This window comes from Cryptotermes secundus, unplaced genomic scaffold (genome assembly GCF_002891405.2).
Source record: "Cryptotermes secundus unplaced genomic scaffold, Csec_1.0 scaffold72, whole genome shotgun sequence".
Classification (NCBI taxonomy): Eukaryota; Metazoa; Arthropoda; class Insecta; order Blattodea; family Kalotermitidae; genus Cryptotermes; species Cryptotermes secundus.
In genome coordinates, this window is record NW_019730103.1 from 608,724 (window position 1) to 627,928 (window position 19,205).

The 19,205-nt window shown below is 38.5% G+C and overlaps 1 protein-coding gene across 1 annotated transcript in view; it reads left to right on the top strand.

The window, feature by feature from the left end:
- The window catches only part of LOC111865996 (DNA repair protein RAD50), a 64,211-nt gene that overhangs the window by 10,134 nt on the left and 34,872 nt on the right, over positions 1-19,205 (top strand). The window contains exons 4-13 of the mRNA XM_033752064.1: positions 416-531; positions 1,906-2,018; positions 5,019-5,231; positions 6,073-6,231; positions 7,178-7,332; positions 8,372-8,552; positions 10,669-10,828; positions 13,307-13,406; positions 14,985-15,124; positions 17,030-17,155. Of these exons, the coding sequence (XP_033607955.1) occupies positions 416-531; positions 1,906-2,018; positions 5,019-5,231; positions 6,073-6,231; positions 7,178-7,332; positions 8,372-8,552; positions 10,669-10,828; positions 13,307-13,406; positions 14,985-15,124; positions 17,030-17,155 (1,463 nt within the window). The remainder of the gene's footprint in view (positions 1-415; positions 532-1,905; positions 2,019-5,018; positions 5,232-6,072; positions 6,232-7,177; positions 7,333-8,371; positions 8,553-10,668; positions 10,829-13,306; positions 13,407-14,984; positions 15,125-17,029; positions 17,156-19,205) is intronic.

Below are 19,205 nucleotides of genomic sequence, written 5' to 3' on the forward strand. Positions count from 1 at the left end.
GCTCGGTGGGCGGAGCGAAACTTGCATTTGAGGAGCAGAGCGCTGATTGGCTAGTGAAAATGCAGAGCGGAAATTTGCAGTGCATGCTTGTATAAATATGAATGAAACGTCCAGCAATGCGATATTCACTAAGGAGTGAGTGTTGTCTAAAAGACCGGTGGAAGCTGCGTGCTATGTGGGATGTCCCCACAATTGATAATTCCCAAAGTTACATTGCAATGTATATCACTTCAGTTTTAGTAAAGGTCTCTAGCAAAGAATTTAATCATAATCTTCCTGCTGAAGTTTGGAATTGAAACAAGTGGCAGGCAAATATGGCATATCTACAGTGTCTTTTCCTTGATCATTGAGTGCACTGAATGTTCCTGCTTCATAACTGATTTGTTGTTTTCTGCTTTATATGCATTCCCTTTAGCGTGTAGACATCAGTGGACGTTGTATCGATATTGACATGGAGGTCTGTACAGCCCTAGGTGTGTCAAAGTCCATTTTGAATAATGTCATATTCTGCCATCAGGAAGAGTCTGCCTGGTGAGTTGTATGCACTAGAACCGTTTTTTCTTATAAAATGTAAAACTTCAAGGTGAAAATACCAGATTTTAAAATTAATTTTTTTGTATGTACATTTTGGAACACTGATTAGGAATTCAGAGTCTATATCCAACAGATCTGAAGAATAAAAGAGTGTTGCTTCCAAGTTACCACTTCCTGTATGGCTAAAATATATCCGTTAAAATTTGCTTTGCACTGTCGATTGAAAATGGTAGGGTATGTAACACTTCCCTGTAATGCATATGTCTGAACACCCTCCTCCAGCGAGTAGTGCTTTGCACTCGTGTTTTTAGCCTTTAGCGGGAAAGATATACAAGTTGGGTTCAAGGCCTGGGGGATTGCCTTTGGGTGGTGGGGGCTTTATATAATGATGCCCTCAGTATAGAGACTGTAGCCTGGATGGCAGGATGACTGATGTAATGGAAAGGCTTTGGAAGGAAGCGGCCGTGGCCTAATTTAGGTAGTGTCCTGGAATTTTTCTGGACAAACAGAGGAAAACAATGGGAAACCTCAGTCAGGATAGCTGGTGAATTGGTTGAGATTCAAACCATGCACCACCTGAATATAAGTCTCGAGAATTACTTCTAGTCCAGTGTGTTTGGTGTTGGATTGTTTTTTTAGAATGAATGGTTAGTAAAGTTCTGTATATACAAAGGAAGAAAGGAGATAAAGACAGCTTCTCTCAGGGGAGCAAGTTTTTTGCAGGTGAGTGAAGAGAACTTTGGGAAGTTTCGTCACACCTGTTTCAGAAAATTCTTTGGTAAAGAATGATTGGCCCAGTGAATTCAGAAAGCCAAGGGATTTGCAAAACCTACTGCATAGAAGTGTTGCAGCTAGATTGTGTTGAAATAATGTGACTTGTGCCTTGCATCCACAAACTCAGCCTGAAGAAAATTGGCATAAGGTGGCCAGAAAGACAGTAATACCTTGGTATTAGCCGTAATAAACTACACAAAACATAAGGGTGTTTTCAGTATTAGCAATCATAACTTGTAGAATTGACAGATTTGGGATTTTATCAGAGCATTTACAGTATTTAAGATTTGCTTTTAAACAGTTTAGATCTCATCATTTGAACAGGAAGGGAGGTCTCCTTGTTTATAAGATAGAGGCTAATATGAAGAACATTATGAAACAACTCTCGATGTTTCATTAATTATTAGTAGTATCGGAAACGAGAAGGATATTTGTGACTTATTGGCCCTTGTGAGACATTCTTAATCCACCTGAAAGCCTGGTTGGAAATTCACTATCTGCTGTGTTACTGTTACGACTTCCATAACTAAGAATGCATTGTGTGCAGTAATCATTCCTCTCAAACAGCAGAACATGTTTTGTGTGTTACTGTTACAGGCCGCTGGATGAAGGAAAGAAGGTGAAAGAGCGGTTCGATGATATATTTGATGCGACGAAACAGAACAAATGTTTGGAACAAATACGATTGAAGAAGAAGGCTATTACTGATCGTAAGTTAGCATGTAGGATTTTAGTTTATTATGTATGTCTGGGATTGACTTTTTCAGCTTGAGATGAGATCAACATGAAAATTTTGGGAAAAGTTCAAAGAATTGAGGTAAAAATGTTCTCTGCTGGACCAGTTTTTCACTGCAACTCAATTTATAACACTGGCTAGTCTTCACAATGCAATAAAATGTACTTATTGTTACTTTTGGTATCAAATCCAGTTTTGATGCAAAATTGTCATAAATCATTGTATTTGAAAAAGGAAGTCAATCCAAGGGCCATGCCCCCTGACCCCTCTCATGAGCAGAAAGAGGAAGAGAAACACAGGTTTTATAGGCAAGTTGATTCACGCTAGTGTTGCCAACGAATATGATTCTGATAGATCTGTAGTGTGCATGTTACTGCACAAAGCAAAAAAAAAGTTATTTCTAAGATTCTTTAGGATCAGGACTGTAAAATCAATATTTGAATCAAGATTGAAATCTTTTTTTTTCTCAACTCATCTGTGTCTAAACATTTTATATGAAAAAAATAAAACTTCTACATAACTTGACCTTTTTGTGGCAATATTAACTTGTTCAAGATACACTTAATTTACGTGGTGCAATCCAAAAGTTCCCGAAATATATTAATAAAAACTATTACGTCTTACCTAGATCTTATTCTGCACCATCACCTTCAAAGTAGTCCCCTTGGGAGTGCATACACCGATCCCAGCGTTTCTGCAACTTTTGAAATGTATCCTGGAAGTCTTTCTTTGTTAGGGTGTTTAGTACCGTCTGCGTTTCAGCTTGAATTTCCTCAACTGTATCAAATCTTCGCCCCTTCAACTTGATTTTCATCTTGGGGAAGCGAAAGAAGTCGCATGGAGCTAAGCCTGGTGAGTATGGTGGGTGGGGAACAACTGCCATCTTGTTTTTGGCCAAAAATTCCTGCACAATGTAAGACATATGCGGTCGTGCGCTGTCATGGTGGAGTACCCAGTCATTCGTGCGCCACTTCTCTGGACGTTTTCTCCTCATGTTCTCCATCAAACGCCTTAGAACATTGCAATAGAACTCTTTATGGACTGTCTGACCAGGAGGGATGAACTCCTTATGAACAATCCCGTCAATATAAAAAAAACACATCAACATGGACTTAATGTTGCTCTTGACTTGTCGAGCTTTTTTTGGCCGAGGTGAAGAAGGGCTCTTCCATTGCGACGATTGCAGCTTACTTTCAGGGTCGTAGCCATAATCCCAACTTTTGTCACCAGTGACAACCTTCGAGAGAAAGTTTGGATCCTCTTGAAGCTGTTGTTGAAGTTCCCTGCAGACTTCCAAGCGATGCTGCTTCTGTTCATTTTGCAGCAGTCGTGGTACAAACTTCGCCGCAATCCTCCTCATGTTCAGTTCCTCTGACAAAATTTGTTGACATGCACCATAACTTAGTCCCGAGGTGTTACAGAGGTCTTGGATGGTCAGTCTACGATCTTGCAGAATCAGATACCCAACTTTCGTGACATTTCTGGTGTTTTGCCCGTTGACGGCCACCCCGAACGATCGTCATCATCAGTCAATGTTCAGCCATTTTTAAAACGCTTATACCAGTTGTAAGTATGTGTCTGGCCTAAACTGTTTTCACCAAAAGCTTCAACATTTGGTGCGTTTCTGCAGCGGTTTTCCCAAGTTTGAAACAAAACTTTATACAGACACGCTGCTCTCTCAGGTCAGCCATCGCAAAACCGCAAACTCACGGAAACACAACAATGGAAATAAGTTCACCAACAATAAACCCAACCACTCAACTCGACGCTGCTTGCCACACTAATTCAAGAAGAATGTGTGAGGAGACACCTAGCGGTATTTCAATGTACTCATAACCATTTGTGCGCAAAATTCAAATTTTGGAAACTTTTGGATTGCCCCACATAGAAGCTTGTTGAAAGATGTGAAAAGTGCATCGCAAAGGACGGTGACTGCATGGTAAAAAGCACCTTATTTGTATCTGTATATTGTATGAGGTGCATCTCAATATAATGCAATTTGCTCTTATTGAAGCCCATTTTTGCTTTCATATAACTTTCTGTCTTGACTATAGTTCTCCAGGCCTACCCATATCATAGTACCTTATGCTGAAAAAACATCAGGTTAACATATTTTAAACATAATTACTTTTCTATTAATTGTAAAGCAGATGTAATAGAGACTGATTTTAAATTAAAATTAAAAATATACATACACATATTAAATTTAGTACATGTATTAAATGTAACATGTGCATATCTATTTTTAATTTTAAATCTAATGAGTATATGGTTTTGAATCACATCTGACCCAATTCAACTAACAAATGTATATTTGTATTTTAGTTTTTATATGTATGCTGTCATCATTTGTATATTGCTCACGAACTGGGTGATGATATCCTGTGTGGGCCGTAACATGAGTGGAATAATGAAAACATTTGTTCTTGTGACAGTACCCCTTCATCTTCATTTGTATGCATCTCAAATGGGTTGCTGCAATGGGAGACACTTTACCCATAAGTGGTGTATGCAATGAAACCATGGTAGAATGGGAATGCTTTATAATGGAGATTTCACTGTAGGGACAAAAATCATTGGAATCATCAACTTTCTGCTGTAGTGCATAAGGAAAACCGTCTTGTGGACTTTCTTCCAGCATGTTCAGCATGACAAATGATTCCTAACAAGGTGCTGCTATTTTCAAATAAATTTTGCATCATGTGTACTTTTCAGTTTTTATGGCTGGCAGCCTATAAAGGTTGCGTTAAACCACCCTTTCAGGCCTACCCTTGCCTAGGGGAAGGTTCATATTTCAGAATCTGTAAGCAGGTTGCCCTCCAAGTTTTAACCAGTGAGAAGTATGGGTTTATTTATTACTAATAGTATATGAGGGAATTGAATGAATTGCTCTTGCATGACACAAAATGCGACAAATACAAGGCAGACTTCCATATTATGTGTTACATGTGCTTCTCATTTCTTTGCTTAATAGATCTGAAATTGTTAAACAATGATATAGGACATTTGAGAAACATTAAAGATGAGGTAGGCTTAAAGAGGAAGCAACTTGCTGAAGCAAATAATCGTATGAATGTGAACAGAGATCAGATCAACAAATATAACGGGAAGTTGGAACCAATTGCTGAACGTTTAAATACCATCAATGCACGAGAAGCTGATATCACAAAACTATACACAGCGAAAGGTATGTGTATATATATTATCTGCCTGTTTAATTCATTAATGTGGGCTCATTTTCTGGAAAACTGGAAGCTAAAATATTGCCAAGACATTCATGTGAGAACAGTACTGATCATGTGGGAGATGGTTAATTACATTTAAGTTGGATTCAACTGGTAAGCTTAGGGCCCTCGTAAAACTTTTGGTTTTATTTATTTATTCATTTTTTTGTGTAGCATTGTCATAGCCCTCCTCCCATATTTTGTGTTATATCTCTCATGTGATTCTCTTTGGAAGTATATTCTTTCAGCGTGTTTGGAATTCAGAATTGTATCTCATTTTATGTCACTGTACAGTTTCCATGGTGTGGGGAGGGCGGGGGTGAAATAAAAGTTCACTTAATATGTGAAATAGAGGGCAAAACCTGTGATGATTGCAGCTGGTCTTAACATTCAGCAGACAGCATGTGAAATGTAGAATAGAATTCTGAAGTGTTGAGTATGAAAATTACAATTTTTATCCATAGAGTGTTACAAATTTCCACTGGTTAAAATTGCCAGATAATTTTACTTAGACAAAGAGTATATGATATGTGAATAATGCAGTTATCAAACAGTAATGATTGTTAAGCAGTTACTGTATAGTATTTTTGACATTTCATTTAAACTAACCTACTGTCCTAGTTTTTCTTGCAAGTATAGGAGAGTACAGTTAAAGAGTTGTTCTTCTGTCTTTAATTTAAAAACTTTTCATTTACTAGCATGTTATTGGAGGATGGCTGATTATAAACTGTCCATGAACATGATTTTGTTCAGTTGTGATTGTTTATTCCCTTTCTTACTTTATAAGGAATTAACTTTCTGTAGAGAAAAAGAAGACAGAGTTGGAAGGTGTGAGGGCTGCTCAAATGGAATTAGAACAGAATATACAGAGTAAATTCAAGGGTTCGACCACTGAATTAGAAGCAGTCATCAAGATGTTTCATGTAGAAATGAAGTTGAAGGAAACTTCTTACAAAGATGTGAGTATATTAATTCTTTTGGTTCATGTGCCTTTGTTCATTGTCAAACAATTTTTGTGAGGGTGACAGATTTTTACAAGAAGTTTGATTGCATGTTTATGTGTGGATCAATCTATTTTTAAACAAAATTGTAAAGTGTACCGTATTTTCTGTCATAATAATTTAAATGGGCATATATTGCCAAAGTTTTTGCATGAAATACCTCAATGGAAAGGATAATATAAATGAATATAGAAGAGTTTGCATATCTTGTAATATGTTATAATTTGTTTTGTGTTATGATATAAAATGCCACTTTCTCCTTTGTCTCTTTACCATTTGAGATCACTGGGGTCTGAAGTTGTCAGAAGAAAAGATAAAATTAGTTCATCATTCATAACATGTTTACAAGCTGTGCAGTAGTACGGTGAATTATAATGGAACTTGCTTTGCTGGATGGTGCTGTGTTAGCTTCCTACATTATGTAATATTAAAGGAACAGTTATTTCAATGACTCTGTATACTGAATGGAAATATTGTTATGACCTGTTTTAAGGTATTGCCCCATAATTTGTCTTGATGGACTCAGAAAAATCATGTAGACCTCGGTCACAATGCCCAGTCTCTTGTTAAAGATCCAAACTGTGGAACTTGTGTTGTGAAGTGAGACTTCTAACCACTACTATGTAAAAGTNTTTCGCCATCTTCTACATTTAGTTGACTATATTTGTTTGTTAGGGTTATGTTTTGACTGACAGGTTGATTTACCTTCATTCTTTTTGTGTTCTTCACTTTTTGCCAAGTGTTTTCGTTTGAATCCCGGATGGTATCATCTTCTTCACTAGTTGATGACATCCTTTGATGGTATTGTTTACTTTTTTTTGTTGTCTGTTGGGATGATTGGGTCGGTTGCCTCAGGAACCGTTGCTGTTGTGGATACTCTTACTTTATATGGAATTAACTTTCTGTAGAGAAAAAGAAGACAGAGTTGGAAGGTGTGAGGGCTGCTCAAATGGAATTAGAACAGAATATACAGAGTAAATTCAAGGGTTCGACCACTGAATTAGAAGCAGTCATCAAGATGTTTCATGTAGAAATGAAGTTGAAGGAAACTTCTTACAAAGATGTGAGTATATTAATTCTTTTGGTTCATTGTCAAACAATTTTTGTGAGGGTGACAGATTTTTACAAGAAGTTTGATTGCATGTTTATGTGTGGATCAATCTATTTTTAAACAAAATTGTAAAGTGTACCGTATTTTCTGTCATAATAATTTAAATGGGCATATATTGCCAAAGTTTTTGCATGAAATACCTCAATGGAAAGGATAATATAAATGAATATAGAAGAGTTTGCATATCTTGTAATATGTTATAATTTGTTTTGTGTTATGATATAAAATGCCACTTTCTCCTTTGTCTCTTTACCATTTGAGATCACTGGGGTCTGAAGTTGTCAGAAGAAAAGATAAAATTAGTTCATCATTCATAACATGTTTACAAGCTGTGCAGTAGTACGGTGAATTATAATGGAACTTGCTTTGCTGGATGGTGCTGTGTTAGCTTCCTACATTATGTAATATTAAAGGAACAGTTATTTCAATGACTCTGTATACTGAATGGAAATATTGTTATGACCTGTTTTAAGGTATTGCCCCATAATTTGTCTTGATGGACTCAGAAAAATCATGTAGACCTCGGTCACAATGCCCAGTCTCTTGTTAAAGATCCAAACTGTGGAACTTGTGTTGTGAAGTGAGACTTCTAACCACTACTATGTAAAAGTGAAATTCCAGAATGTATTGAATTTTGAAATTGTTCTATATGCCCATATAGTATATTGATAAGGTACATAATAATTACCACACATTTTCTTCAGTACACTGTGTATTTGTGTGGGATTTTACATAGCAGTAACTTTAGTTTTAGCTTGATGATTGTCATGTGCTAACTAATCCAACATACCTGCTTTTTCCATTTAAATTTCTGATTAACAATTTGAATTGCAACAGTGTATGCTAAGATCTGTCTTCCATGTCAGTAAGCCTGCATCAGTCAGTTACTAGCTTGTGGCCAATATGGATTACTTTTGGAATAACAATTGAATATCATATTTTGTACTTAGGTGTAGTGAACAGAATGATAATGAGTTGGGTATAATTCTAGCTAACGGCAAAATTAAGTCATCTTGAGAATGAAGATAAGAAACTGCAGATAGATATAACTCGAGAAAAGGTTAAGAAAGGACAGTTTCAGAGAGAGGTAGAGCAACAGCAGGAGAGGATTGATTCACGGAATAAACTACTTGGCAAACTTTCTGAGGACTTGGAAATAAGCGAGACAATGTGTGAGTAATGAAGAGAATGCAGGTAACATTTCTCATTTATCGTGTTAAGCTCAAGTGTCTCATGCTGAATCATATTCTCATGATCCTTCCATAAAAGTAGTGGAATTTGTCCTACAAGTTCTCTCATATCTGAAATTATTCCTTCACGCCAAGCAAGCAGATTCCACGAAAGCTGATAATGTTGTAAGTGGGAGAGTTTGTTACAAAGCAACAAAATATAACAGTGACTCTAAGGTGTACTATCAAAATACCAGTTCTTTTAAACATGAGCACTGTTAGAATGGCTTTAACTGTGAAACTGTAAATGATATGAACTCCGTCCCAAGTGCAAACAATATATTATATGTCCTTTATCTTGCTCTCCTTTACATTACATGTTTTGGCCTCAAACGGCCATCATCAGGTGTATACACTCACGTTGCTGTTACACTGCACTTAGTTTAAAATTTAACATTTAAAAACACATTGTTCCTTTCGTTGTTATTATCAACATCTACTTCATTGATATCTGTCTGGTTTATAGATTATTTTTGTTACACACGTTAACACTTATAAAATCTTTAGTTCTAATTTTAAAATCCTTTAAAATTTTTCTCTAAATTTTAAAATTTAAAATTGTCAGGGTTACTTGCCCTATGTCTATAGTGCTGCAACGGCTAGTTCTTGTTTCCAGCACTGTACAGGTGTTATTTTGTGTAGTCTCCCTGTGTGCACATGTAGTAAGGAATAGCAGCGGCACGCACATGGGCATGACTACTCAAATAGTGGTTGAAGGAACATGTTGCAATGTGCATTAACAAGTTTGGTGCTTTGTTGAGGTTTTCGATCATTTTATGTTCAACTTAAATGATCCCCAGTCAGTCTGAGTTTTAAAATTCCTTCTATTTAAGATTTTCCACAGTTTAATGTTACAAGTCCATTGATTCCCAAAGAAATCGGGGTTCACTGTACAGGAAGTATGTATGTATGTACGATGGGGTACCCAAAAGAAACCGAACTAATTTTTTTGTGGGCAGAGCTTTTGTAGTACCGCGTTTTGCAGCTATGAGTGCATAGAGCTAACATTCCTGAGTCGATAAGCCGACTACCGTTGCTTCAGAAGGTAAGGACTAGTTTCGGCAGAGTTTATAGTGACAACTGTTTTGTGTGATCGTCGTTTTTGCAATGGCCGATTTTCGTGAACATCGTGCAGCGGTGAAAGTCTGCTTTTTGCTCGGGAAAAGTGGAACAGAAACTCTTGAAATGATAAAAACGGCATACAAGGATGATGCTATGGGGAAAACTCAAGTGTTTGAGTGGTTTTCCCGTTTCAAAAATGGTGAAATGTCAATTGATTGCAAACCTCGTTCTGGTTGTCCTTCCACGGCCCGAACACATGTAAATGTTGAAAAAATTCATGAAATAATCAAGGAAGATCGACAACGGACCATTGAAGAAATTGTGGAGCTGTCGGGAGTGACTTGGAGCTCAGTTCAGCGAATTTTGACAGAAGATTTGGGAATGAAAAGGGTGGCTGCGAAATTCGTGCCACGACTGCTGACTGCTGAACAAAAACAAGGTCGCGTGGAAGCATGCTGTGCTTTGAAAGAAGAGTCCTGAAATGATCAAAACTTTTTTTTTTTGTTTCCTCGAATGAAAAGAGACATGAAAGGAAAGCATTTTGCTGATGTTGCTAAGGTGAAGGAAAAAACGACGGAGGCGCTGTCAAGCATCTCAAAAGATGAATTTAGACAATGTTTTGAAAAATGGAATAAAAGACTAGACAAGTGTATTAGTGTAAGTGGAGAGTACTTTGAAGGGGATTGAAGGTTTGTGCTTGAAATTTGAATAAATAAGTTTAAAAAAAATAAGTTTGATTTCTTTTGGGTACCCCCTCGTATGTATGTGCTGTGCAATATTTCAATTTTAAAGCATGTAGAGATTATGTTCTTAGCAGGCTGTCATGTATACTTCTCTTCTGCATCAGCTATATAAATTCTACCATTGTTTTCCATTGTAAACAGTTTGCTTTTTAATGTTAAGTGAAAGCCATACATATTTTAAACCTTGAAATTCATGTTATGTTCTGCTGCCTGTTGGATAATGTTTTGGTTGATATTCATGTTGTCATTCTTAGCAGCAGCATCATCATTCACTCAGTTCTCAGGAGGTGAAGTAACTTCTGTCTTGGGTCAAGTAAACAGAAAGCTGAAAGCAATAGAAGCAGCTCTTGAAGCACGAAAAGGGATGATTGAGAATGAGGAACAAGAACTTCAGAACAGAATAGATGAATACAGGTGGGTTACTGGTATTGACTGTTAAACATAATTTGTTTTTTATATGTTTGGGTATTTCCTTAGCTTAGGTCCTTTATTCAAAGAATCCGTCTAAGTCTGAGGCCCTTTCTGACCTTTCATAACAAGCTTATTTTTTATGGTGTGTTTTTATCCGCACGTCCAACCCCAAAGCTGGAGGACCACGTTAATTCTGTGACAATATCTGCATGTTATTTGACCACTCAATAATGTAAGGTTTGTATTCCTTTAACTATTTTCTTTATTTTTTAATTCAGTGCCAATCACAGTGGCAGCACAGTGTGAAGCTTGAACTGTCTTTGCCCTCTGAAACACTGGGATTGTGGGTTTGAATCCCACTTGAGGCATGGGTGTTTGTGTGTGTTTATTCTATGTTTGTGCTGTCCTGTGTATAGGTAGCAGCCTTGCGATTGGCGGATCCCTCATCCAAGGATTCCTACTGACTGTGTAAAAGGTTAAGAAACTGAAAAGTTGGCCAAGGTCCAATAAAGGGCTGTAGAGCCATAGGTGAATGGATGGATGGGTTTTTATTATATGTTAGTGTGCAGGTCCAAGTGTAGTTTCTGTATAAAAATGGGCAGGATTCAGAATGTTGAATGTTTTCAGTAATATAGTATTAGGAGAGTACAACAAAAACATTGTGTTGCTGGGTGGCCCCTCCTGCTCTTCCCAATTCCAGGCTGGAAGCTACTAGTTTTATTTGTGGCATGGTTATTATGTCCCTTCCATTCATTGTTCAGAATTACTGGATTTTTGGGCTTTGTCCAGCATCTAATATTCTAAAAACTAGAAAACACAACGTTATGGAAACTTGATCAGTTTCCATCCTCAGGTGAGAGGGGAGACACTTTGTTAGGTCCCTAAGAAAGAGCTAACCTCAGTGATTGGACAACCCATACTAGATAAACTACAGCTGTTTGAATAGCTGAATTTGTGAAGGGAAATAACAGGAAATAGACAATAAAAATTTTAATAAATCATGCACAGTCATGGAACTAACATAGAAAGGGGAACACAGATGTATGCTGTAAACACAGCCAGCAAACCAAGCCCATAGACACCAATGCATAGTATTAAATGGAGAATTTGTGAACCCATATTGTGCCATCTGTGGAGTAAAACCTGAACATCCAGACCAAAACTGTATAGAAACCAATGAAGACTCTCTCACATCATACAGATCTTCTCTGTGAATTGATTACCTCATTGTTGATAATGGGATCCAAATGGGAGATATCGCTGGGCTGCTGATTGGTTGAGCATGCCATGTGGGCTGCTTCCTTGTATTTCCTATACTTGCTGTTCCTTTCAATATGCAAAATCCTAGTTTCATCCCGTCCTACCCTATGACCCTCTTCGAAGGCATGTTAGGCTAATCCTGATTTTTGTAGAAGACCCTCCTAGATTTTGTACCTATATTCACGGAGACGCATCACTAGAGGTTCGCCTGTTTCATGAATGTAACTTCTGTCACATTCACATGGAATGCTATGGACACACTGTGCCATCTGTTATGGATATCTGTTTGGCCTGGTTTTCATGAGTGAACAGCTGGGAGTGTGTTTAGTCATGCACATTGTCCTAATGTTATGTCCCTTCCCTATACGATTGAACTTCTCTGAAACAGCCTTCACGTAGGGGATATACACAGATCCCAGAGGCTTTTCCTCTGGAGTCACTAAAACGTTTGGGACAACTGTTGAGCTGGAGATCACGTCTCAGGCTACAAGTTTTTGTTGAACAGATCTTGTTTTTCTTGCCATATGGTGGGAGCTCTATTGTGAAGACTCTGGATCAAACGTCTATTCACATGCAGTGGATGGTTAGATTTGAAGTTGAAATATCAGTCATTGTGATTGGGTTTCCTGTAGACTCTTGTGGCCAGTGTTAACTCTTTCCTGATGACCAGAACATTCAGAGAAGGAATTACATTGTCTTTCTCTGTTTCCATAGTGAACTGGATGGAAGGCCTTAAACTATTTAAGTGGCTGAAGAAATTCTGTAACCACTCTGGACCATGAGACCAGACAACAAATGTATCATCAACATAGTGGAGCCACAGTGATGGTTTGTATTGTGGCGAGTCAGGAGCTAATTTCTTAAAATGCTCGACAAAGATGTTGCTAGTGATGGATGACAGAGAGCTTTCCATAGCCGTTCCATCTTTCTGTTGGAAGGATTTATTGCCCCCCTGAAAATATGTGGTTCTCAAGCAAATATCCAGCAGTTCCATGATGGCTTCGACCTGCAAGACAGACTGTTCTGCCAGTGTGTCATCGCTATGGAACTTATTTCTGATGAATTCAGTCCATTTTGTACAGTTGCTGAAGTCTATTAACCTTCATTCTCTAGATACCCTCGTTAGCTTTGGCATCAGTCTTTCCACTACTGTACCAGTTGACGAATCTACCATTTATTGTTGGTTAATGAAGAGGTCCTCTTGATTCCTCTTTATTACAGGGAGGAGAAGGTGTCCTTGGAGCAACAAATAAGTATGAAAGCAAAACAAATGCAAGCAACCAAACAAGAAATAAAGAAAATAAAAGGGGAAATAGAAGAGGTGAGTTCTTTTAGGTCTGGTTAGTGTTTGCTAGTACATCCTTCATTATAATTGTTTTCCTGTATGGGATTTGAGATTCTCACAGCAGTGAAAATGGAGCGCGCCACCTGCTGGGATATATATCTTAGTAGTCCATTGAAAGTCAGCTGATGTTTCAGACAAACATCTGACATCTGCTTTTATGCTTGTATCTTGTTGGGCATATTCTTTGACCCTGAAGATGGAGGCAGTATGTTCCTCTGAAAATAGGCTGATTTTCAATGGACTACATAGCGTATCTCAGAAGATATTACTGTTCAATTTTTTTCCTGTTAAAACCTAAGGGTTTGGTGCTAGCTGAATCTGATGCTTAAAATTTGATCTTTACTAATTTGTGACAGTGGTAGAACTTCATGATTCTGCAGAATACCAGGTTCCTGATTGTGGTTGGACATTTTAAGCTGTAGGTCCCTACTGGCAGCCATAATTTATACACTGCATGTGGGGTAGAAATTGCTTCCACCTTAGAAATAGACTCTTTGGCATTTCCAAGGCTGTAAAGCCTGGGTAGGAGGGATTAACCACTATGGAAATTTCTAATTTTTGTGGACCTCTCCCAATTTTACGGAATATATATACATTTTTATACTGAAAATGATTTTAAATTTTGTTCAGATCAAATTCTGAAGCTGAAAATTGTTTTATGGAGTATGACACCGTGTAGTCTGGTAGATATTTACTGATGTTTTGGAGGAATGTGTTGCTTTCATTTTCAGTTGTTTTTGTGTGTACCTCCATTGTCATCTGCAGGGTGAATGGAGGCAAAAAGAGAAAGTATACTGATGTATAGCTCCTACTGTTGGAGTAACGGTAGAGTGTGAGTGTCATTCTATCCAATGGGAAATGTCCTAAGGTTAAGGTGGGGGGTTGGAATGAAAGAAGTGAAGTCAGACTTTGCTCAGTTTGTGTACATCATCATGGTTGAAGTTGTGGGGGTGTTTGACTATTTTGATGGTTGCCAGGATGTCAGGAAGGTAAGTGTGGATGTCTGCTGTGTCTTTAATTTTATCGAAGTCTGCGCTGTTCCTCACGATAAAGTGTTTGCCACTGAACCAGCAATCAGCTGAACTCTTATCCAGGAAAGGTGAACTTATATGTTCCTCAGGATTTATTACAAGCTTTTGTTTTAGCTATGCTGAGCTTTTAGGCCCTACAAAAGAAAGAGAAACATGGAATGAACATGTAATAAAATATGTTACTTACGATTTAGAATCTCAGTCAAGTGCTAATTTTGATCCATTTCATTAAAGAGGTTCATCTCACACTTTAACTACAATAAAGAATTTTTAAGGAGGAAACTTACATAGACTGTTCCTTCATAGTGGCTTTTGATTCATGGTTTCAGCAGGCAGTCATAGTTCTAATGTGTGTGTTAGCTACTTATTTTCTTTTGTAAAAAAAAAAAGCACTTGAAATTAATAGATATTAACATAGCAGAAAATGCATGGGGAATGCTGTCACATGATTTTCCCACTACATTTATTCCTATTTGCACATTGCTTGAAGAGTGCTTTGACTACTCTGTTGTGTCTAAATTAGGTGGATTTATCAGCAAGTAAACTCGCCCGTATTGAAAGAAAACTGAAACAAGCTGTTGAAGATCTAGAGCAAGTTGAGAACTCTTTGAATATGGATGAACTGAAGGAAGAAATAAAACAAGCTAAAGACAAACGGAATAGGTAAGACTAACACAAGCATAGACTTTTGTCTGTGCGTTGTATCTTGGTTGTTAACGTATACATCTCACAGGCAAAAGTCAGTGTATATACGTGCACTTCACTGTTGTGAAAACACTGCTTCCAACAGTACTTCATTATTGCATATGGCCCACTGCCTAGCAATGGCCCCAGTACTGTTTCATATTTGCGAAGCTGTTGCCTAGCAGTGGCCATTGTCTTGTTTTGCGGTTGTTGCCTAGCAGCAGGTCTATATGTCACAATATGTTTCATGTTATTTTCCTATGGAGGGTATATATCGATTTCAGATATTGATGACTAGATTTTAAGAAAATGGCACATCAAGTTCGAAAGGAAGGATCTGTAGACGCGTAAATGTGTCTTCTCTCCAGTTCAACACGTGTTGAACATATAGTCCTATCCATATACATTCTCATCGTACTTTGCCTTTTTTAATTTTATACAATTTCATGATTAATTTGTACTGCACATAGTAAACTGACATTTACGTTTTTAGTCTCAAATCCAAGTTTCTGACCTCAAACCTCTGGAAGAAGCAGCACAAAAGCTCAGTGGTTCAAAATATAATGTAGTTTACTCAGATTTTTACAAGGGTAAGTCAATAAGTAAGTTAAAAATCTGTGTAGAACTTAAATAAGAGTACTGATTTGAAAAATGCTCTTATTTCTCAATATAATCTCCCTGTACACTGAGGCACTTACCCCATCGTTTCACAAGCCCCTGAAAACCAGCAGCACAAAATTCTTTGGGCTGCTGTTGGAACCAGGCGGTGGCTTCCCTTTCTACAGCTTCATCTTCGGGAAAACGTTTAGCCGAAAGATGATGTTTAAGAGGGCCGAACAAATGGAAGTCGCTTGGAGCAAGGTCGGGGCTATACGGAGGATGCTCAAGGACTTCCCACTTGAATTTTCACAGTGTCTCATTTGTCTTGTTGGCAGTATGGGGACGCACATTGTCATGCAAGAGCAGCACGCCTTTGGTGAGGAGTCCTGGTCGCTTCCGTTGAACGGCCTTACAAAGTTTCCTGAGGATGTTACAGTAGTAGTCTGCATTTACGGTTTGTCCTTGAGGCAGGAATGCAGTGAGCAGTATGCCTTCCTGATCCCAGAAGACTGTGAGCATCACTTTCCTGGAGGATGGTGTCATCTTAAACTTTTTCTTGGCAGGCGACGAAGGATGTTTCCACTGCATTGATTGATGCACGCTTTGTTTCATGCTGGTAATGGTGAACCCAAGACTCATCACCTATGACAGTTCAGGCTAGCATATCATGTCCTCCATCATGGTAGCGATTGAGATGCTGTGTCAGCATGCGCAGCACCCATCATGCACAGACTTTGTGGAAACCTAACCTGCCATGCATTATGAGGTAGGCAATGCCATGTGAACAACCAATAGCAGTGGCTGTAGTGTCTATAGTTACCCTTCTGTCTGCTCGGATCAAGTCTTCAACCCGTTACACATTCACCTCTGTGGCAATCTCCATTGGCTGCCTGACACGGTTTTCATCTTCGATACATTCCGCCCTTCAGAGAACTCCTTCGTCCAATTTTAAACAGCTTGACATGAGAGGCACTTCTCACCGTAGAGGAGAAGCATTTCTTTATGAATATTCTTTGATTCCATACCTTTTGCCCACAAAAATCGCACACCGGAGCACTGCTCAAGGGTTGTACACTCACTCAGAGGTGCCGCCATCTTGCATCTGCTGTTTCGCTTTTGTAAACATCAGTTGTCTCGTGTCGAATGTCATCAATTGCCACCAGACTAATGCTGCCATCTAGCGGTGATAGCCTCAAGTGCCTCATTCAAACGTCTAGTACCCCACATCAATTTGTAACTTATGTCTGTTTCAGAATTGAAAGTAAGTGAGATATTTTGTTTAAGGTTGGAAGACGAACTGGAGGAAGTTGACAAGGAGGTGAAACTTCTGCAACAGCAGAGCAGTGTTCAAGCAGAGCTGGACCTGCAGAGAGAGAGCAAGGCTGTGAAGGAGTCTGAAGTCCGCAAATTGTAAGTGAAAGTAGACATTCTCTGCTGTTACAAAGGTCACTACTTCATATCAGAGTTGAAGTAAACAGTCACCCTTACCCCCTCCACTAAGAACCATGACCATAACCATGTGGCAGTTATGTTACTACTGATTACAAAAACAATATGTCTCTATTGTCAGGTGTTAGTGACTGTGCATGGGGTTTGGATTAATGATTGAATTCATTGAATGCTTTCATTTTCAGTTTCACTGATTTGCACACTGTATAGATCACTACAGCTACAGCACACATAAAGTGTTCTGTTTCTTCAATGGCCGTTGCTAGGTAGCAGCTGCTAAAGAAGCAACCTGAGACTGACTGGACTGACTAACTGCTAAATTACTGCTGGTCCTCATCAGCAAGGCAGTTCTTAGTTCAAAATCCCGCAGGACTCGTAACTTTATATTACACTCTGATGGCTCAGGGAGCCTTCCAAACTCTGGACTGCTGCTGCTGGTCCTTGCTATATAGTCTTGGCAAGGACTGCACGGAAAACACCTTGCCCTCTGTCGATGTGTCACAATCTGTTGCTGCAGAAACATGTTTACTGTACCATTGCCTAGCAATGGCTGCCTCTTGTTCCACTGTTCTGGCTTTCAGCTGTCATGTCACAATATGCATGTAATTAAACTTCAATAAGCACTACATAAAACACAAACTGGATATAAATTAATGTGTACAATTCTATCGTATGGCATATAACTGTGTAGTTTCTTACTTAGCATATTATGAATTGATGACTGTGCATTCCATCACTTGTCACAAGGGCGTCCAGTGTCCACATGTTTGATTCTTCAATGCTGATAACATGTTGAATCCATGATTTCTGGTCATCATGCATAAAATTTTGTACTGCCATCTTTGAGCCGATTGTCTAGATAATGTGGGACCCTCAACATATCACAACCCTATGGGCCTTCACGGCCTTTTACAGGGATTGCTTTACTTACTTACTTACTCCTTGAAGTAGATGTTCTTTTACTTCAGTAATTGTAAACTTGGCATTATTTCTTGTTATGTATCCTTCAGCCTGACTCAACACAAGTTTTATGGGGCTTAAGGAACAATGGTTGGTTGGCAGTGTTAGTACTTGCCTTCCAGATTTCACTGCAGCCTGGCATTGCAACCAGGAGTTATAATTTAGATTCATAAGAAATGCCTTTCATGTGAAGCCATTTCTGTATGTGTGCCTTTGCCCTGGATTTGATAGGGATTCTTTCTACTCTTAACACAGTGGTATGGAGCATTGTCTAAAATTATTGCAGAACTTTTCAAATTAGGAAGAATGCTGCTGAACCACTTCTTGAACACATTGCTTCATAATAATCCTTCATGTATTTAGACTCAACACTAGTCCTCCCTTCAGAAAACCCTCTTTGTGTCCCTTGCCCAAGGAGTTATTCAGCCCAGTAGATAATCTCTTGTAAAATGTCTGTTTGCTGGACTTGGCCATTTAAAGTCTGTCCATATTTTCATAGTAGTGTGCCATGCATTTACCCATGGATCTCCCCTCCTTTTGGAATTTCATAATTTATCACAGGTACAGTCTCCTCCACAACACTTTCATTCTTCTCTGTACTGGTTTTCTCCACTTTTCGGGATACAAGAATTGATTAAAATCTTGCAAGAATGAAGACAGGAGTGAACAACAAACCACAGAAGTGACTGAAGACAACATTGCTCATGTTCAAGTCATGGCCGGGATAGATTCACAGTTAACATAAAGGTACTTCAAGGCAGAGCCAGACATTTAATTTTCCAAATGTATCTTATACAGTCAGCTGCTCTTCACGTGGGAGGTTTGTGGTTGATGGGTGTTTCTCAACCTGACAGAGGTCCGAGAGGAAAGAGTACTGGATTGATGCCGTGGAATCTTGATTGATATAAGAATGATTGCTCTCACAGTTCCTCATATCATGAACAGTGAAATGCAGGTATCCCAGTGAGACCCTGAAACAAAACACTGACAACACTCCACCCATAAAACTGTAAACATCAATAAGGTCGGAAAGAAGGCAGTGGCCTTCCTC